The 21,321-nt window shown below is 29.5% G+C and overlaps 5 protein-coding genes across 14 annotated transcripts in view; 3 read left to right on the forward strand and 2 right to left on the reverse strand.

Annotated features, from left to right (window-relative positions):
- Positions 1–4,507, reverse strand: part of tho2 (THO complex subunit 2-like protein) — a 13,314-nt gene extending 8,807 nt beyond the window's left edge. Inside the window, exons 1-10 of the mRNA XM_017897024.1 lie at positions 4,360–4,507; positions 4,170–4,213; positions 3,558–3,649; positions 3,334–3,447; positions 3,119–3,234; positions 2,902–3,032; positions 2,433–2,812; positions 2,146–2,324; positions 1,435–2,027; positions 1,117–1,351 (exon numbers count right to left, since the gene is read on the reverse strand). Coding sequence (XP_017752513.1) covers positions 1,117–1,351; positions 1,435–2,027; positions 2,146–2,324; positions 2,433–2,812; positions 2,902–3,032; positions 3,119–3,234; positions 3,334–3,447; positions 3,558–3,649; positions 4,170–4,213; positions 4,360–4,424 — 1,949 coding nt within the window. The 5' untranslated portion in view covers positions 4,425–4,507. The remainder of the gene's footprint in view (positions 1–1,116; positions 1,352–1,434; positions 2,028–2,145; positions 2,325–2,432; positions 2,813–2,901; positions 3,033–3,118; positions 3,235–3,333; positions 3,448–3,557; positions 3,650–4,169; positions 4,214–4,359) is intronic.
- Positions 4,508–5,080: 573 nt separating this feature from the next.
- RpL31 (ribosomal protein L31) lies at positions 5,081–7,354 on the forward strand. Of its 4 annotated transcripts, none has more exons than XM_017897010.1 (3): positions 5,081–5,106; positions 6,836–7,062; positions 7,172–7,354. In XM_017897010.1, exons 2-3 carry the CDS (start codon positions 6,842–6,844, stop codon positions 7,320–7,322), a joined length of 372 nt encoding a protein of 123 aa, XP_017752499.1. In that variant the 5' UTR covers positions 5,081–5,106; positions 6,836–6,841; the 3' UTR covers positions 7,323–7,354. The 4 variants fall into 4 exon arrangements, with proteins under 4 accessions (XP_017752499.1, XP_017752500.1, XP_017752497.1 ...); XM_017897011.1 differs by lacking the exon at positions 5,081–5,106 and adding an exon at positions 5,135–5,168; XM_017897008.1 differs by lacking the exon at positions 5,081–5,106 and adding an exon at positions 6,408–6,459.
- A 436-nt stretch (positions 7,355–7,790) lies between these two features.
- Positions 7,791–10,315, forward strand: LOC108545416 (protein phosphatase 1 regulatory subunit 14B). Its single transcript, XM_017897013.1, has 5 exons — positions 7,791–7,855; positions 8,975–9,192; positions 9,298–9,387; positions 9,479–9,520; positions 9,783–10,315. Exons 2-5 carry the CDS (start codon positions 8,986–8,988, stop codon positions 9,822–9,824), a joined length of 381 nt encoding a protein of 126 aa, XP_017752502.1. The 5' UTR covers positions 7,791–7,855; positions 8,975–8,985; the 3' UTR covers positions 9,825–10,315.
- A 2,926-nt stretch (positions 10,316–13,241) lies between these two features.
- Bap60 (Brahma-associated protein 60) lies at positions 13,242–19,121 on the reverse strand. 7 transcript variants are annotated; one of them, XM_017897001.1, is made up of 7 exons: positions 18,887–19,121; positions 15,985–16,116; positions 15,733–15,908; positions 15,028–15,373; positions 14,753–14,950; positions 14,114–14,372; positions 13,242–14,040 (listed from the first exon to the last, which is right to left on the reverse strand). In XM_017897001.1, exons 2-7 carry the CDS (start codon positions 16,096–16,098, stop codon positions 13,634–13,636), a joined length of 1,500 nt encoding a protein of 499 aa, XP_017752490.1. In that variant the 5' UTR covers positions 16,099–16,116; positions 18,887–19,121; the 3' UTR covers positions 13,242–13,633. The 7 variants fall into 7 exon arrangements, with proteins under 7 accessions (XP_017752490.1, XP_017752489.1, XP_017752491.1 ...); XM_017897000.1 differs by having other exon boundaries at positions 15,985–16,119; XM_017897002.1 differs by lacking the exon at positions 18,887–19,121 and adding an exon at positions 16,700–16,768.
- A 191-nt stretch (positions 19,122–19,312) lies between these two features.
- Mp20 (muscle-specific protein 20 transgelin) lies at positions 19,313–20,916 on the forward strand. Its single transcript, XM_017896997.1, has 4 exons — positions 19,313–19,406; positions 20,037–20,248; positions 20,322–20,442; positions 20,676–20,916. The coding sequence occupies exons 1-4, from the start codon at positions 19,377–19,379 to the stop codon at positions 20,865–20,867; spliced, it is 555 nt and encodes a 184-aa protein (XP_017752486.1). The 5' UTR covers positions 19,313–19,376; the 3' UTR covers positions 20,868–20,916.
- Positions 20,917–21,321: the final 405 nt, after the last annotated feature.

Consider the following 21,321-nt stretch of genomic DNA (forward strand, 5'->3'; position numbering starts at 1 on the left):
AACATTTTTTTTTAAATATATATTTTATTATTTTAAAAAATAATAAAATATATAAAAATATGTATGATATTGTTTTTATATATATATGTATTTAAATATATATTGCAATCAAAGGCATATTTTAAAACAATGAGAAGAGAATACTATATTGCCACACATTTCAAATTATCGCTGGTGGAGTTCCTTTGCAATGAAAAGTTTGTAAGTGTTATTTTTCAATGATATTAGGTGTTTTCCTTTATGAACTATTACAGCAGAATGATAGTGTATGTATGTTCACTGCAATTAAAAAGCCTTCATAGTACATTTGATATAATTCGATCAAATCTTTGTCATGTATTCATGAGTAATAATTATTCTGAAATTACAAACAGTGGATCAAAATTTATAGCTCATTCTTTGTTTTGCGTTTTTCTTTTTTAATTTTTTTGAAATATCTCTTTTGCCATATTACATATTGTATTTAATTATAATCACACATGTTAAAACACTCATAGAAAATAATATTTCGTACGTTCATGCTTTACTTAAAAAAAAATACACTGTTTGTCTAGATAGATCATGTGAAGATTTAAGATACAATTATGCATTTAAGTACATAAACCTTAAAAACGTAATACATATTTAGCAAAAATTTCCTGTTATTAACGGAAAAAGCTCGTAATTCATTAATAACTTATACTAATATTATCACTGGGAAAGATAATTATGCAATACTATTTTGATTTCCTTTCTGTATGCTCTTATCTTTTTTTCTTTTTCTATTCTTTTTTCAAACAAATTAAAAGAAAAATATGGAATTATTTTGTTTAGTTCTTCTAAGAATAAGAAATTATTATTTAGTTATTTTTATTTAATTAATTGAAATTACGGATAACTGGGCAAAAAGGCATTGCAAATATCACATGTATGATAATTATTCTTTTCATATTTCAAAATTATATATTAACTTAAAAAATGTTAGAGTTTTGCATTATATTTAATATTCATTAAATTACTAGATAATAAAAACGAATTAAAATCTATATACAAATTAAACAATCAAAGATGCACGTGATGTATAATTAAAAAATATATATACTACAAAAAAAAATTAGTGTTTAATATACAATGTACCTTTTTTGTGCTTTAAGTTGATTAGCTACGTACTGCAGCAAACCAGTAAGTTCGATATTATACTTTTTAAATATAGCTCCACAAAATGATGCAAGGGATTGGAGCCAAAGAGATATACTGGTGCCATCATGTTTAAACCTATCTCTGTCAGCACCAGCCAAAGCTTCCACAAGACAGTAACCAAGAACATCATAAGAAATATTAGTCAAGTATTTTAAAGAATCTACAACAGGTCCTACAATACACAAAAAGATTAAAACAATTAAAAATATAAACATTAAAATCTTCCATAAATTTTTTGCAAAATTATCAACATACCTATAAGATTATCATACAACTGGATTTGTATAAGAACATAATCGAACAGTACACCAGGCGAAGAATGTGTAAGTTTGCCTATCGATCTTCCTACAGGTTTTATGGTTTCCTTGCTTACTCTTTTCATGATAGATTTAATTTTCTTTTGTGCATCTGCTCTTTTTCGTAAAAGTGCAGCATGTTGCAAGGGTGTATCGTTCTTCCATCGAGCATATAAACAGTATCGATTCTGATATGGGTAGTATTTTAAAATATTCCATAGTTCTTCCGCAACACAACAGTTACAATCCATAAAAGATAATGATGGTAGTAGTGCCACATCAAGAATGGTCAATACATCATAATATAGATTATTATTTTTATCAATTGGTTGCTTATTTGAGTCTAATGGACACTGTTTTATAGCTGTATGACATAATCTCATGATTTTGTACATTAAAACAGGATCGTGGTGCAAATTAGGACCAAGAACTATGAGCATTGGTAATAATTGGTCATGAATTTCCTCAAGACTTTCAATTGGTTTTGGAGCAAGAGAACTCTTTAATTGTGGAACTCTTCTACCTTGTAATTTTGGAGATATTATACAATGTCTAAAATTTAATGTAATAATACAGTATCAGAATTTAATTATGATAGTTCGAATACTCCAATTTTAAACTAACTTAATAGAATACTATTAACAAAAATATTACATAAAATAGAATTTACTTGCGATAAACAGGTTCAATAAGAGACTGAATCATTTTACACAGCGCTAATGCAATAGGACGTTGATCGGTGAGACTGTGTTCTGGTAAACGATTAAATAAGTTTTGTGCTACTTCCCACGCTCCTATTCCTAGTAATGCTTCGCATAATCCGAATTTTTGATTACTTGCATATTTATCCTTTTAAGAAATAACGATGTAAGTAAAATTTTTATGAACGATAAAAATCATTAAAAAAAAGGTATACTCGTCTAGGTATAATCATAACATTTTATAATACTATTATACTTGTGGATTTTCTTTCTCTTCTGGTATTTCTTCTTTATCCTTTGTAGAAATTACACTTAACTTGCGAACATATTCTTTTGCCTGTTTCATAGCCTGTTCATGTTCTTTGATGATAGTTTTATCATCTGGCACTAACCATGGTAATATATCATCCAATTTAATGACACCATGTTGCAACATAAGTGCAGTGACTTTTTGTAATGAAAATGGTGTAGTATTGACAGTTGAACAGTATTTAAATCCTAAAACTTCACAGAGTACCTGTTGATCACTCATGTATGAACGAATTAAAGGAATAAAAAGTGCATCATCCTGAGGTCGATTCTCAAATGTTTCTAATAAAATATCGAGTACTCTATTAGGGTCAAGATTGAAATATCCTAAAAAAATGATATATGCGTAACTACACGTATTAATCCACTTAATTTATAAAATTCACAAGTAAGTATATCAAAATGAAATATTTTACCAATAAGAGATTTAACAATTTCTAATATCGATGCTACTTCACTTTCTGGACGTTCTTGATTCAATTCCACTATAAGTTTAGAATATCCTTCGCTTTCTTCTCGAAATAAATTAAATTTCCGTTGCTTGTAACTGTAAATAAACATCTTATATAGATTTTGTTCCAGTTTGAATTCAAATTATATATTATATACAAACAAGTAGAAAAAAATACATACTACAATTTTGTCTTCACTTTAATAAATTTAATTTGAAAATTTTTATTTTTTAATGTTCCTACATCTTGCAATGTATCAATTTCTAAACGTTCCTTCAATATCCTATCTGTGAGAAACTATATAAAAAGTAAATGACATAAATTAATTATGCCATTAAAAATATTTTAATAAATGACAAATAATTTAATTATGTTTACTATCTTATAAAATGATACCTTTTCTGATTCTTTTACAAGATAGTAAAAATTATTTCTTTCTTCATTATGCACCTCTGCATCTATCAATGTAAATATATCCACTATTGCGGAGGGTATTGCTCCATCAATATTCTGGAAATAAATATATTTTAAATAGTATAAATTTGTTTAAAAACTTAAATTATTTCACTAATAGTAGTAAAAACAATAAATTAATGAAATATTATTTCTATTAATCTTACCGTTAGTTCACCTAATGTCTGAACCACATTGTCCCTTTTTATGTTCCCTCGGATTCCATTTGATATTAATTCGTATAATCCTCTTCTCCATTCTAAAAATAAATGTATTATCATACAAAAATATCAAAAATATAGAGATTATTAAATATTGTGCAATATTTTAAATATGTGATATTAATATTTTACGTCTTATAATTTATATTTACATAAATAAAATTAAAAAAGAATTTAGTTTATTTTTTGTTTTATTTTTTAATTGTCAATAATTAACACATAAAGTAATAATAGTGAATATATTATAGAAATACTAATAATTTTTCTATAATAAAGAAAGGTGTATGGATACCTCATTTACATTCATGAATAAAATAAATATTCAAAAATATTGGTATTTAAAATCATTTTATAAACATTTAATATTTGATCATATTTTTCACATAACAAACATGAAAAAACTTTTTATGAATCAATGTTATCTATCTGATAAGTAAATAAAATAGTTCACGGAACTATAAGCATAAAAATGAAGGATTTTAACGCGTGTAAAGTTGTATATTATGTTTAAACATGGCTCAAGCTGTTAAGATAAATTCGAAGAACATAAAAGCTCACCTGCAGTGTTGCCTTCCTTAAATTTGTGCTTGATTAACTTGAGGCTGCAAACAGTTGTTAATTGACAATTAACTCTTCAGAAGAGCGAGAAACAGGAGAGATAAGTTGCAACCATCAATTGCACAGAGTATGCAGTATCAATTCAATATTAATTGAACGCACTTCGGACGTTAACGCGTTAACCACTTACAAATCGTTTTTTCCATGTTTATCCCATGCTTTCCATATTTCTGTATTCCACACTTTACCAGCCATTTTAATTCCATGAAAAGCTTTTTATGATTAAAAACAATTGTATCAACATCACAGGTTAATAGACTCCATTTTCGATCATTGCAAGCGTCCTCGAAGCTATCGTGGCGCGATCTTTCTTATACCATATATTATATCTAGTACGGGGTCCTTCTTACAAAAAACTTTATTTATAATCACTACGTAATTAATGCATTAAAAATATATTTCATACGTAAATATTGTAGTATTAATTACAGAAATATTAAAATTGTTAAGTATGAGTCAAATTTCAACAAAAAGGTTTTATAAACACCTTATGTAAAATTTGTAAGTTATCTACTTTTTATCTATGAAAACGTTATTGCTTGTATTATGTTAATATATAGAATATAAATATAATTATAGAATATTGATTTATTACAAAAATTAAATTCATTTTATATAATACTTGCTGTAACTAAAATATACGCATTAAATAACTTTATAACAAAGGTATAAAAATAATATTAAATTTAAATAATCATTATTTATATATGAAATACACAATAACATTATAAATTACAAATAATTTTGTTAGTTTTATATGCATAGTTCATGCGTATATACGTAATTTAAATTTTGTTAATATATTACTACTAGAAATCAGTAGTTTTTGGAACGCCGAGAACTTTGATTCTTTTATATCCAACTATACAACGTATAGGTAATGTCAATTTCTCGTGAAATAAAATCAAGAAACATCTGCTTGTGTATTTTTAATAATAAGTAAATTTCAATATAATTATATTGATTAAATGAATATATTATAGAAATACTAATAATTTTTCTATAATAAAGAAAGGTGTATGGATACCTCATTTACATTCATGAATAAAATAAATATTCAAAAATATTGGTATTTAAAATCATTTTATAAACATTTAATATTTGATCATATTTTTCACATAACAAACATGAAAAAACTTTTTATGAATCAATGTTATCTATCTGATAAGTAAATAAAATAGTTCACGGAACTATAAGCATAAAAATGAAGGATTTTAACGCGTGTAAAGTTGTATATTATGTTTAAACATGGCTCAAGCTGTTAAGATAAATTCGAAGAACATAAAAGCTCACCTGCAGTGTTGCCTTCCTTAAATTTGTGCTTGATTAACTTGAGGCTGCAAACAGTTGTTAATTGACAATTAACTCTTCAGAAGAGCGAGAAACAGGAGAGATAAGTTGCAACCATCAATTGCACAGAGTATGCAGTATCAATTCAATATTAATTGAACGCACTTCGGACGTTAACGCGTTAACCACTTACAAATCGTTTTTTCCATGTTTATCCCATGCTTTCCATATTTCTGTATTCCACACTTTACCAGCCATTTTAATTCCATGAAAAGCTTTTTATGATTAAAAACAATTGTATCAACATCACAGGTTAATAGACTCCATTTTCGATCATTGCAAGCGTCCTCGAAGCTATCGTGGCGCGATCTTTCTTATACCATATATTATATCTAGTACGGGGTCCTTCTTACAAAAAACTTTATTTATAATCACTACGTAATTAATGCATTAAAAATATATTTCATACGTAAATATTGTAGTATTAATTACAGAAATATTAAAATTGTTAAGTATGAGTCAAATTTCAACAAAAAGGTTTTATAAACACCTTATGTAAAATTTGTAAGTTATCTACTTTTTATCTATGAAAACGTTATTGCTTGTATTATGTTAATATATAGAATATAAATATAATTATAGAATATTGATTTATTACAAAAATTAAATTCATTTTATATAATACTTGCTGTAACTAAAATATACGCATTAAATAACTTTATAACAAAGGTATAAAAATAATATTAAATTTAAATAATCATTATTTATATATGAAATACACAATAACATTATAAATTACAAATAATTTTGTTAGTTTTATATGCATAGTTCATGCGTATATACGTAATTTAAATTTTGTTAATATATTACTACTAGAAATCAGTAGTTTTTGGAACGCCGAGAACTTTGATTCTTTTATATCCAACTATACAACGTATAGGTAATGTCAATTTCTCGTGAAATAAAATCAAGAAACATCTGCTTGTGTATTTTTAATAATAAGTAAATTTCAATATAATTATATTGATTAATTACTGAGCAACAATACAAGTTGAATATTATTGTTAATAATATAAGTTATTTTTTAATTTGGATATACTATTGCAACGCTGTTTTCTTTACTACCTTTTTTGTGATTAATATAATTTCTAACTTAATATATTGTAATATAAATGTATTAGCTCTGTATATTTATATTTTTAAATATTAAGTTTTAAATTGTGAGTTTTTTAAATTCAAAACATCGATTTCTTTGTTTACTAGTCCATTGTTGGTTATGTCATATTGTGATGATAGTTTGGTAATTTTGTTTCCAGTATAAAATGGCTAAGTCTAAGGAGAAAAAAGGGAAAAGTGCTATCAACGAGGTTGTAACTCGCGAATATACAGTGAATCTCCACAAACGCCTTCATGGAGTTGGATTCAAAAAGCGTGCTCCCCGAGCTATCAAAGAAATTCGCAAATTTGCCGAAAAACAAATGGGAACTCCGGATGTGAGGATTGAAACACGGCTTAATAAACAACTTTGGTCTAAAGGAATTAGGTATATTTTTTAATTTGGTTCAATTTCAATTTATTATAGGTTAAACTAACATTGTTTAAAGTTGATACATTGTATTATTACTACTCTAAACAATAAGTTATATTTTTAGAAATGTACCATTCAGAGTTCGTGTACGATTGAGCAGAAAAAGGAATGATGATGAAGATTCTGCGAACAAACTGTTTACTCTTGTCACATACATACCAGTTGCTTCGTTCAAAGGTTTACAGACAGAAAATGTTGATGCTAGCCAAGATTGATTTATTTATAATTAATAAATAGTTTTCACCAATTTTTGTATTTATAATTATTTTAACCTTTCTCTTTCTATCTTATTATTACCTTAATGTTTTTATTTTATTAGTCAATAAAATAAAGTCGTAGGTCATATATTAGCAATTTTGTTATAAGCGTTATATTAAAAATACATTTCTATTATGATGAATAAAATAATAAAAGTTTTCGTTAAATTGATTAAAACAAAGTAACATTTAAAAAAATTTAAATATACAAAATTTTAGTGATCTGAGTTGCTGCTTATCGATATGTATTGATAACACGATTACCCTCTAATAATATATAGATTTCTTATGTTACAATGTCTCTAACTTACTTGCATTATGATTCGTTAAAAAATAGGAATATTTTGTGTGAAGTATGGTAACTATAGCTAGTGTAGAAATGTTATCACACATGACCAACTTCAAGAAAGTTTATTATTCGTATGGATTCTGGCATTACGATACTGTATTAAGAATTGAATAGTGTACATTCTCAAATAGAAGCAGTGAGTGTAAGTAACATCAAGCGATTATACAAATATGTGCTAATAATAATGTTTTGCTATTAATTAATGTAATTCATAATGAAATAAGAAGCTTGGCTTTGTTTATGCTTGTACTGACATGAGTTGCTAATCTTTTATTAAAACGCCAAGCACAAATCAATCTATCCGGATCACTTTATTTACACGATTGTCGGCACACTTTTTTCTTTCATTTTAATTCATCGCATCGTATTTTATCAAACCAGTTTTAATAGTCTTATTTTGATACTCTTTAAGTGTTTGTGTAATCACAGCGTCGCGTCTTACGGAAGTTGCATTTACATTCAATAACGTTTCAATTAATATAATCAGGAGTCCATTATTTATTGCAATATGTAAAAAATGCTTGGCATATTCGCGAATCCTTTGCGATATTTAATAAAAAAAAAATGATTATTTGTTTTAATTAATTCGATTTAGTTTGTCAATGATCGATCACGCGGTTACTTTTTATCAAGTAAATCACGCACATAATTAATTCCATGGGAGCGGAAATGTCTGCGTTAAGAAAAAAGTTCGTTTACGCATTTCTTATTGCTTTTACTTAATTACCGATATCCGATTATTATTATAATTAGTTAACATTCTTCTTACAATTTATTAATTGAATAAATTATAATAATTTTTTTATTTGAAAAATAGATAGTATTAAAAAACAGAAAAAGTATAAAATTTGCTTATTTTTCATTTATTTGTGTATAAATTTATTATTTTTATAGTATAAAATTAGGTATTGCTTAAATTTTGTTTTATGTGATTATATTTTTTATGATAAACATATATTATATATTATATATACTTTCTATGTATTACAATGTACATCTAATTCTTTTTACTTTATACTCTCCTAATATCTTAATTGTTTTATTAACTACTTATCTATTATTCCTCATTAAACATTTAAATTATATATAACATAATGTATATTAACATTTAATTATTTAAAATACTAAATAAATGAGAAAAACCACATATTAACAAATATGAAGATATTGTATTTTTTATTTTTTTCTTTGTATAATTTTCTATTTTATTATCTAATTTTTTACATATGTTGTTTTACTTGTTATTCCTTTAAATTATTAGGTAGGTTTATAATGGAAGGAGGTGGAGTACTTACAGCAGAACGCAGTCCAGCACGTGCAAATCTGCATGTGGCTTTCAGTGAAAAAGGAGAGGTAAAGGAGCGCAGGGAGAAATTTCTGACAGCCAAGTATGGATCTCATCAGATGTCCCTTATTCGTAAAAGACTTGCTGTGGAAATGTGGTTGTTTAATGAGCTAGAGAAATTATATGAATCAGTTGTAAGTCCAACATTATGTTTTATGAAATAATGATTATAGTTATTATAATTATTTTTCTACATCGTTAAAAGTAAATATAATTACTATTTACTGCTTAATTTATAGGATGAAAGTGGTAAAAATCCAGAAGTTGAAATTGATATAGATGAACTTCTTGACATGGATAGTGATGATCACAGACGAAGATTTTTGCAAGTATGTATATACATGTATATATTATAAATATTTGTTGTAAAAAATCATATAAATTGATTATTGTAATCTATTATTTTATTTTTTGTTGTAGGAATTACTAGTTGACACAAAGAAACCACCACATGATATAAATGTAAGTATAGTTATTGATCCTGCTTTAATAAACTTGCAATCACTTGTTACTAATGTTATAACAGTATTTCCTTTTCTAAAATTTAATACTTCGTGACTAATTTATTAATTCACAACATACTATTCAAAAATATTATTGCGTATTTTTAATAAATTAATTAACTTAATCATGGTGTATCCTCTATGGTTCTAAAAAAATAATTCCATTGATAAACCGGCATTTGTTACTAACGCAAGTTTATCTGTTTATTTATATGTTTCAGAAATTCATTAACGATTTACTTGAAAAAGCTAAAACACTTTGAAGAACTTTCGTGTTCTTCTTAACACTTATGTGTTTGCAAGGACTTTTTTGAAGCATTAACAAATTTGCTCAGATTTGGAACGAGTCAAAGACATATTCAAGCCTTAACGAGTTGCATACAACGCGACTCAAATGCCAATTTATCATTATACTTGGATCGAACTTAATGGGGAAAGAAAAAGAAAAGATAAAATCCATCAAATGACTCTGCACATTTTTATTCTAGCGTATATTATTTCATATTGAAATCGTAAGCATTAGTATCTGACTTATCTCAGTACAACGGCTAACTTTGTTAGTTATTTATGTGCGCATCGCATATCAAGTAATAAACCTCACAGTACACGGAACTGCCTTGCTGTACGATCCATCCAGTGTGATGTATAGTAGAAAACGTTTGTTCTTCTACACTCTAGTTTTGTATGCATTCTATACTCCATTGTTCGTAGTTAATATTTATGTTATTAAGGATGATTAACTAACTAAATACTTCCAAACACTGTAACTATACCAAATAATTTCTATGCATATCCTATGTTTATTGAGTTATCCCAACTGAAAATACAATTGGGTAAAAATGATTGATATTTTTTATGTTGTAGTGTAACGAATTAATAGAACTTCTTATTTATTTTAGAAAATATTTTAAGAAAGTAGATATGCAAAATTCCGCATCGAATGCTTGTACGAATTTGGAAAAAAAAAAAAAAAAAGAAACTTGTTTGATAATATAATAAAAGCGTGTATGTTTCAGATGATATTATCACTGACATAGTAGTAATTAAAACGTGGAAATGACACCTATTGTTGCTCCAGTACCGAATCAGTATTGAAAATTATGAAGCAGAAATTGACTCTGCCGTAAGTTCCATTTTGGTTTCTTTTTTTTGGATAAGAGTTACTTAAAATTGAATACTTTTAAAAAGTTCTTGTTACGTCATTAGCAAAAAAGCATTTAAAAAATGAAAAAAGAAAAAAAAAAGAAAAAGTGCAGAAAGTATAAACATTCCTAAATTTAGAAAAATATTGAACTCTTTAGATTCTAATGATGTACTGACGATTTTTTAATTACTTTGTTACTTATATAATCGTGTTGTTTATTTCAAGATTTTAAATTTATATTTATAAACATGTTATACTCGTTTAATTGATAGATTGATCATTTTTCATGGATTTTTAATAGATCAATTCGTGTGTTCGAAAAATGGAATAATGTACAAGTTCTCTGTTCCGACAACCTCGTTCGGATAAAGTAGACACAAAATGTATAATTATTTGTGTGAATGTATATGTAGTACAAATTAGCATTTGTGTTACAAAAATTGACCGTCGGAGCAGAGTGCAATTATAGGTGACATTTATACGGTTTACCAGTCATTTAACTTACGAGGTATCGTGTAAAATGTATCCATATTTATTGTAAAAGAGGAAGGAAATGAACTTAAGGCAATCTTCCGAAAACCCAAAGGATCTCTCGCACTGATGTATCTCGTATTATTACTTAAAACAAAAAAAAAAAAAGGAAAAAAAAGACTGCACAAATGGAATTTACCTTCCTCTTAAACACCATATAGATGCGTATAGAAATCACCATAAATGATAAACAGAATGATAAGATGGATATATTATCGAAGATCGAATATACAGTATCGGATCTTGAATGCAAAAACAAGCAGACAGTTTTATGTTTATGCTAAACAAAATGTAAAAAGCAATACTAATAATGTGATCACTTAACAATATATCTTCACATAAAAAGAAAAGGAAAAAAAAAAAAAAAAAGAACGAAGAAATTGCTATTCGAGACTTTGTAGCTACCTCGTATTGCAAAGAAAAGCGTACGACTTTTGTAGCGTTATAATCCCCAGCACCCAAAAAAAATTAAAAGAAAAAAAAAAAGAAAAAAAAACGTGGAAAATGAATAAAAATGATTTTATCCAAGCAAGGACTAGTGAATCGTGATTATTTTACGAGATATATTTGTACAGAGATTCACATGCCACTCGTTGTTCAGCAAAATGTGATCTTTGTAAACTTCGTCGCGGGCATAGAAAAATGTGTTCAGACTATCTTTTTACCCTACCATCCTTAAAACGAAAACTTCCATACAATTTAGGTGAATAATGTCGTCTAATGAAAAAAAGAAAAAAAATCTTGTCACCCAATTATGTATATGTAAAGCTTTATACGACAAAATATATGTGAATGTGTAATTAAGATTAGGGAAGTAAAATTATACAATAAACCTTGATCTCATAACAGTGCAATCATGACGTGTTTGTTCACTCTGTTTGAGAAAAGTCATATGATACACATTACCGATGACTTATGTTGAACGAATACGTCAGAATTTAATCAGAGTTTATTGTATTAGAAACGATACAATCAATTGGTGCACTTGTGATTTAGTATTGTACAACAGTATGCGACCTTCGATAGAATTATGTTCATCGAATCGACACGTAAAGAGGTAAAAGAAAAAAAAAAGATTATGAAGTTTTTAAATTTTATCGCCAAAGAAAATGTCATTGTATCATGGCTCTTTTGTTTTTTTTTATTCTGCATTATATGATACATAAAAAGATGATCAAATGCTTTGCATGTAATGCTCGTCGGTATGTGAAAAATGTTTCGTAACATATATTGTTCCGGCTTTATATCTCTAGAAAAAGAAAGGCGAAGGAATTTTTGTGTAATTGGAACGATACGATTTCAAGATTATTTTCTTGGCGAATCATTTGTAAGAAATACGAGAAATACTTAATGTTTGGTAAGAAGGAAAGGATAAAACATGAAAGGCGAAAGTGTAATTCATGAAATTACATTGGGGTTTCCCATCCTTGTGTGAATGCCTTGGAATGTCAATGTTGTAATACCGAATCAAATTAATCCATAATACTCTTAAGTAAGGGAAAAGCACTTTTACACTGACTAAAAATTGAAATTTCTGTATTCGTGATGCGATTCATATGGAAAAAAATGTAAAAGATGATAAAGAAATTTAGGGTTCGTGTTTCTTATGTTTTATATTGGCGATATTGCCGTTTTCACAAGGAAACAATATTTTGCATCAATATGTACTGATTATGTAAGAGATTGTATTTACTTGCACAAACAAAATAAGTATTGGATAACAGAAAAATTTATGACTCCCTTCTCTTCTTCTTACTCAATAATCTAATCATGCATATAGTATTAATAAATTAAAAATTTATTGTTCCATAATTATAAGTAAAATTTACACTACAAATTCATTGGTACTAAAAAAAAATCAATTATTTCGTCGTAAAGTACAAAAAAGTATTTAATTTTTATGATCATTAAAAATTCTATAATTATTACTAAAAAAGAAGTTAATTTTCAAATATAATAATTACATTATTGTAATGAAAATATCTTTCACCAACATGGGGTTGAGTTTAAAATGGTTTCAGCGAGTTATATCAAAGATTTATTCGTTATATTGTACAGAATTTCATCGCAGTTATAGTGCGCATAGCGGGTCGTAATACATATCCTCATAGAAAAGACTTCTGAAAAAATCAGCTTGAATAAAGATATACGAGATCGATATACGTTCATGTAAATAAATTTGCATCCATGAAATCATTCCGTTAGGGTTCCTATACATCTTTCTCCATCATTCTGAACATTCGTAAAAATATGCTGCCTGACCATAATGTTATAGAATAACACCGAGTCAAATATAAGACACGTTAATCGATCGGTTTCGCAATTGAAACAAGAAAAAGATTCGTATAAATACTTTACATAACGATGCTTTGAATTACCGTATTCCGGTTGTTATACTTATGAGTTCCTGATACCAAGTGCCTGCTCCAATTCCGCGCGTTTCTGTTGAACCTTCGTATAAAAATACCGACACACTGCTTCCTGTGCCCATGGTTGATAGTAGAATTCTGCCCTACGTTCTTCCTCCGGATTCCCAACCACGTCGATCATAGTTTTCAAATCTCTCGTTTGTGAAATAATCCATTTGTTGATAAATTGTTGAGGATCTTTGGCAAAACTCAAGAAAAATTCTCGGTTCGTTTTTAATTGGTTGATTGTCTCAACCGTTTCGTGAATTTTGTTATCAAGACTCTGGATTTCCTGTTGACTTGCAGTAGATAGCAGGAAATTATTCATCTGCGTTTTTAATGTATCGTCAACCTCTACATCTATGTCGTAACACGCAGTCTGCTTTGTTTCTGTCCCTAATTTAGAACATAATAAAAGGTGAAAACTTAAGGATATAGAATGCATTTATTAATTATTATTGACAAGTACCTTCAACACTAATAACGTGATTGATTACGATTGGGTCTGGGGGATGAAGTAATGGATTTAAACGTTGTGGTATTTCTGCGAATTTCATCCTTGAACAAGCAAATATTTGTTCGAGATATTTATCACAGTTTATGAATTCTCTTTCATGACTATCTTGAAGCTTGTGTGTTTTTATATACTGCCAAAGAGCGGAAATGATAACAGGTCTCGTTTGGGTATGTACACCTAAAAGTCGCGCTAATCTGGGATCTAGTTTAAACTGTAATTAAAAATGTCACTATGAAATTCTAGTTTAATTTACATTTATTTTATTTAATGTGAGAACCAGTATGTGAGAACCAGAAAAAGTCAAATTTGAATGGTAACAGTATTCTTATTTCATAAAATATTTTTGGAACCTTAGTTCAATCATTTTTAATTTAGTTTTGATTCAACCAAGTCATTTTTTAATGTACTCTAATTCCTTTTTAACTGATCACTTTTCAGAGCTTCTCCAACTAAATGTGATCAAAACTTAATTTAACTGATCTAATTGATCTAAGCAAAGCTATTTCAAGCCAATTAAAACATCTGATATGTGTGATATTGCAGGTTCTTGTATACCCTCATTAAATATCCATAAAAAATGAGAGACATTACTTGTAAGGGTTGGTAGTCAAGAAGCAAAAGAATAGTGCATCGAACATTTTTATCTCCAGGTCTCTTTACTTGGAAACCATCAGTTTCTTGGGTTGTCAATGTACGATGCCATTCAACCAAGTGGTTGTCGGGTCCATATAGATCTTTATCCAATTCTATAACTAGACTTTTAAAAAAGGAAGAAAATTTCCTTTTTACCTAAAAGTCATTGTAGTATAAATCAATATCTTCAAAAAGTTAATATCTGTAGTTTCTTTCTCTAAGTTGATCTTTACCTTATTGGGATCATTTTTAGTATCATCTAATAATCGTCCCTCTACTCTAAGTTCCCAAGATGCAACGGAACCTTCTTCACCTTCACCAGCTTCTTTTGCTGGATAAAATGTATTAGAAATAAATATCCTCAACTTCCTTTTCTGTTTCATTGGACGTTTTAATGCTTCTTGTATGTCAAGTCGTTTCCTCATTATAGTCGCGTCTAATTTTCTTTCAAACGCGAGTAAGTCCATATAAGCCTGAGATTCAGGTACTAAATCGCGCACTTTTTGTGGCAGGATTTTATCTGCCAGCTTTTTCTTCTTCTTGGATGTGGAATGTGAAAAATCACTGTTCCAAAAATACCTAAATGAGTTTGTGTAAAAATCATAGATTCAAAAATCAATAAACCAATTTTGAAGCTTATGAAATGCAGTGAAGTTCCTGGTGAATTTGGCGAATGGTCAGTTTTTCCTGTTTTCCTTTTTTTTTAACTTTGCTGCTTTTATGATACCAAATAAATTAAGAATCCAATAATTAAATAACCAAATTAATTGACGTATTGCTTTTTGAAATATGTAATTATAAATACTAAAAATTATTCTATTTCAATAAAAATGATTAGTTAATACATTCATTAATTATTTAATGTAATGAGTTAATGAATAAAGTAATACAAATGTAAATGCAAATTAAATAAAAACATGCAGTATTAAAGCACTTACGGTTTCTGTTGTGACATAGGAATACGTTGATCTGCAGTCCGTTTTCCAACTGGTGGAGTAGCCATAGGACCTTGACGCATATTTGAATAAGGTTGACTTGTCCTTATTATACTAGCTGGTCCAGGGCCTGCATTGGCCATTTGCGGAGGAGGAGTGAATCCAGACCTCTGTTGCATCTACACAAGAAATCATAAATTACATATTTTTTATTATTTTGCTCATTTTAATTGCTTTATTCATAGTATTACTTACAGGAAAATTTGGACCAGAATATTGTCTTAAATTGGGAGGCACAGATGATGCTGCATATCTTTGTGGTGGAGGGCCATTATTCCCTGTATTTGGTACAGGAAACCTTTGTGCCATGTTTCTTTGGTGATTATCCTACTGATTGAAATCGATAAACTTTTTATTTATAGAAATATTTTTGAATATTTTGCAGTTATGGAAGATTCTGAATTAATATATTCACGTTTTATTATACAACAAAATTACATGAATTATCAAAGTATACAATACTTTATTAAATAAGTTTATTTACATTTCATCATTGTACATAAAATCACTTATTTTTACACAAAAGTGAAAAGTGGTATTTTTGAAATAAATAATATAATTTTTCTGTCAAACTATTGCAAGAAAACAAAAACATAACCTTCAAAAGTGTACCTAATTACAACTTTACTTAGATCATAATGAATCATCCTATTTTATAAGTATCGTAACATCATTGATAAAATGGTAAAATTTATAAAATAATTGATTGAAATTTAAAAGAGACAAATATTAAAACACTGCGTTCGAACTTTCCTCGGATGTCCGTCAGAATCGAGTGCATTTTTCTATCACAACATAGTTCCATTTGGAACGTTTCAAACAGTTATGTATTATGATTCGATGTGAACTGAAGTATAGAAGAAAAACGAAGAAAGAAAGCTACAAATCCAACGGTTAATGAAAAAACAACCTACGCCTTCAAAGCTTCTATTCACTTTCTGCCAGGGCTAGTAAGCTCTCGAAAAGCGGCAGATTACGAGTGAATAATTTTTTTGTTTCATCGTTAAGATGGCGCTGTTATCGAATGCATTTTATAGGGACTCTTTTTTATGTTGACTGCACTGTGAAGCTCAATTTTAAATTACTAAAGCTCTATTAATGTGATAAATATTTTTATTGAATAATTCTGTAAAAAAAGATTCGATTTAATTCGCAAATAATTATTGATAAAGTGTTGTACAAGAATTAATTCAAAATGAAATTATTATGCTAATAGTATTTTTAAAAGCAATTTTTGGTGACTATTTGCTTCCTACACATTTTTATTAAAAAAACTTAAAAAATCGAATATAACATACCTTTTAATAAATCGAACAATGAAATAACACATATTATTATTGATAGATATTAAATGTTACTCTTTTCAGTCATTATTGGTTCTTTTCAATAAAATAGTATCAAGTATCTAAAAAACTAATTTGACAAATTTCTTATATGTAAATTCCTAGAATCTTTCAAATATATAATTACATCTTGAATTCCTTCTAACATTGAATGAATGATTAATAGACAGTAATAATAGAATACCTTGAATACCACCTGCGCACGCAGATTTTCATGAAAATAATAATTAATCATAAGATTCGTGGAGATTTAATTCTGGATAATTTTCTTTTAAAACGCGCTTAAATTCAGAGTAGATGTCGACTATTTTCAAGCTGCAAAGTGGTTGTTAGGGAGGCTAAAGGTTCTCGCTTCAATTACATTCGAAATAGTCGAAATTATTTGAATTCGACGAAAAGTTTGTATGCTGACAACGAAGAGGGGATATGGAAATACGCAGGATGCTGCGATTATATTTAAACCTGAGTCAGTAGCCAGCGATTTCACCAGTGAATTTTCCATATCACTGAAATAAGAATTGCGTGGATTGCGCAACTCTTCGTTATCGGGTCTCGATAACGTTGCTATGAAAAACAGCTTTGAAGGGTCTTCTTGTTCGGTCAACATCTAGTGATTTTTTATAATTCTCTTAGACAAATATTAATAATACTAACATACTTATTTGTACATATTTCAAAATAACTTCACTAATACTTTTAAAAGATACTTACACCGTAATGCATTTATGGTGTTTTAGATTTTATCAATCTCGTTATTTTGTGGTAAATAACGAAGTTTCTAAGTTTCCAGTTTACTTGTATTATTAAAAGAATCGTGTTCTTATTTTAATCAAGATGAAAATCGAAATTTTTACACGAGTGCGCCATCTTGACTACAATTTTTTAAACTGCCCACCTTTTGGCGGGTTTTTATCCTCAAACCGTTGGCTCTTCACATAAATTCAAAAAGTGGATCAACGTAATAATAACTCGACCCATATAGTAGCTATTTATTTCAAGAAAAAATCTGTGACACCTTACGTAATCGAATTTTTTTTTCTTTCTTTTCTTCTTAAATATCTCTAACGTAAAATGCAGCGAGGGTGATTCTTCTAAGTTACAATATGGCGGTCTTGTGAACGAAAGTTAAGGAATATAACACGAAACGAAGGAAGATTTTATTTTTCGTTAAAAATGTGGTGAATTTTCATTGTACTTAACAAAAACCTCGAAGTAGTTAATAGTATTTAATAGTGGGGTTACATGGGAGGTTATTTTCATTGGCTTTATATCGAAAGACATGGATGAAATAAAATTTAATTTTAATTTCAATTCTAAATTTAAATTATTTGTACCTTTCTTAGAAATGATCTCGGAATTTCACAAATATTCATATAATGTACAAAAGGAAACGGAAGTTTGGACCTAGATATCATAATCTATGTATATTTCGATACTATTTTTATTTATTTATTTACTACATCATGAAATACTTAGCTCTAACATAAGTAACTATTAGAAATATACAAAAGAAGTATGGCAACGAATAAGTAAGACGACGAAGAAAGACCAAGGAGAATTGTCTAGAATTAGTCAGCCTCCTAATCTATCACCACCCACGGGACGCTTATACCAAAAGGGACCGAAAAAATCACGAGAGGTAAGAGAAATATCGCACACTAAAACTACGAAATCTCAAGATTTTACCTGAACGATAATCTCGTAATCACAAAGGTAACATCTTTCACATAAAAGTACATAAAGTTACAGCTTACCCCATGTCTATCGGACTCAGCACCGCTTCTGGATCGTCTCTACCGTTTTTCCTCCATTTTACACCATGACGATCGCTTCCTGCAGCCACGATTATTCACGTTAGACTTTTCAGTAATTAAATCCAGGTATGCGACCGCATGATTTTTCATATCCTGTCCATTGCACGTGGAATGATTCCTGTGTCTATCGTGGAGGCGCAGCTTGGCAGCCGCGATTTTGGAAATCCTACGTGTTGCTCCCTGTCCAAATGAATAAGCTGCTAATATTAGATCGTCGAAAAGCGTGGAAAGCACGCCTTCACACAATCACAGATACACACAGACACGTGTGTGGCGTCGTCTTTTTTGAAACACACGCCGGCTCCACCCGTGTTGGACAGCTTCCTTTGGAGCGTGGGCCGTATTCCCGCCATCTTTGTGGAGTATAAGAGGGACCAGCCCTCGGACTAAGCACGTCAGTTCTCTTCAGCAAACACTGCAAGGTACAAGGATGGCACTCGAACGTCAAGTGCGCGCCAAGGTATGAGCACGAGGATCTCTGTGTATCGAGCTGTATCGTGAAGGATTTGGATCATTCGTAGTCGAGTGCGAGATCGTTGGAACTTCATTTTGTTTAGAAGCCTTTCGGTAACCTGTTGTGATTTATTGTGATCTTTATTACCGGTTTTGGTGACGATTGGGTCCGGGTTGAAGATATTTTTTAATCGGAGCTTCCGCGGTTGGGAATGCTGAAATCTCAAATTTTTGGATTCGCGGAGTGATTTTCGAAAAATTCTTTTTCCAAGTTTTGTAAGAATATTGCGTGGATGTTTCGGTGGTGAGTTAAACGAGTTCTTCAGGAGAGGTACTTGCGATATAAAAAGGAAATCGTCGTTAAAGACGTGGTTGACGTTAATGCAAGTTAATGCAAATTTTAATGCAAGTAGGTTGAAGATGGTTTCCAAATTAGCAGAAATGTTTATAACTTTCTCATGCTCATGGATTTAAAGACAAATTTTTCAAACATTACGAATCGGAAAGAATTTAAGTCGCGATTAAAACGAAACGTTTAGGGTGAAACTGTAATTGTTTTCCAACGATCTCGAGTTGTTAGCGTCCTTCATGACAGAATGCTGTAAAAATTGTGATTTCATAAATACTTTCGTTCCAGATCGCTGCAAAGCGTAACCCAGAACAGGAAAAGGAAGCCCAAGAATGGATAGAGTCTATTTTGGGTAAGAAGTTCCCACCTGGTGAGACCTTTGAAGATGTCCTCAAGGATGGACAAGTGCTGTGCGCGCTGATGAACAAGATCTCCCCTGGATCCGTTCCCAAGATCAACTCCAGTGGTGGTCAGTTCAAGATGATGGAGAACATCAACATGTAAGACAGTATTCTCTATCCATTAAGTATACACTCGTTGAAAGTGATTCTTAAATCACATCATCTTGGACAGGTTCCAGAAGGCTTTGAAGGATTACGGTGTAGATGACGTTGATGTGTTCCAAACAGTCGATTTGTGGGAGAAGAAAGACATTGCACAGGTGGTGGTGACTCTCTTTGCTCTTGGTCGTACGGTAAGTTTAATTAAAACCGAAGGTTAGTTAATAGATACCTAATTTAATTTAAACTACATCTAAAAATACAATTAGAGATAATTTCAAATTTAAATTCATTCCTAAATTCTCATACTTCCAAATTTAAACTGTCGTGGGTTAGCTTTTACATTATTTCTATGTACATATATATATTTCCAAGTTTTGATTGCTAGTATAGTCGCCTTAGTTGTACTTTCTTCGACTTTCCATAGACGTACAAGCACCCAGAGTGGAAGGGACCCTACCTAGGACCCAAGCCGGCTGAAGAATGCAAACGTGAGTTCACTGAAGAACAATTGCGTGCTGGAGAGTCTGTGATCGGTCTCCAGGCTGGATCCAACAAGGGTGCCACCCAATCAGGCCAGAGCATTGGTGCTACTCGCAAGATTCTTCTAGGAAAGTGAACCCGCCCAATCAACTCTTTTAGACCCGAGAAAATTTGTATTTTGTATGTACGTGTATATATATTATGTATTTATTTTGTATTTTGTAATTAAATAATATATATAATATATATATTTATTATTTAATAACGATCTGGTTGAATCAACGCCGCCCTTGCCCCCTTAGACCGTCGAGTTCAGAGTGATTTGCATATACTCTAAATTTTTCAAGATCCCTAGAATCCTTTAGGATTAGTAATGACATACGTCGCAAGATGGCAGGCGTATTGGCTGGATAGCAACAATGTTTTACAATTCTTGGCAGTGTTTAATAGAAACATCAACGTTTAGATTTTTGTCTTTTTGATCTTTAAATACAGTCTCTCCATATTTCTCGATATATATTGGATAATTTATATCGGGTGTTTTCGACGTTACAGCAGGGACCTCGTTTCTGAGGATTTTCAGGTTAGGT

Source organism: Eufriesea mexicana, unplaced genomic scaffold (genome assembly GCF_001483705.2).
Source record: "Eufriesea mexicana isolate 0111107269 unplaced genomic scaffold, ASM148370v2 scaffold440, whole genome shotgun sequence".
Taxonomy (NCBI): domain Eukaryota; kingdom Metazoa; phylum Arthropoda; class Insecta; order Hymenoptera; family Apidae; genus Eufriesea; species Eufriesea mexicana.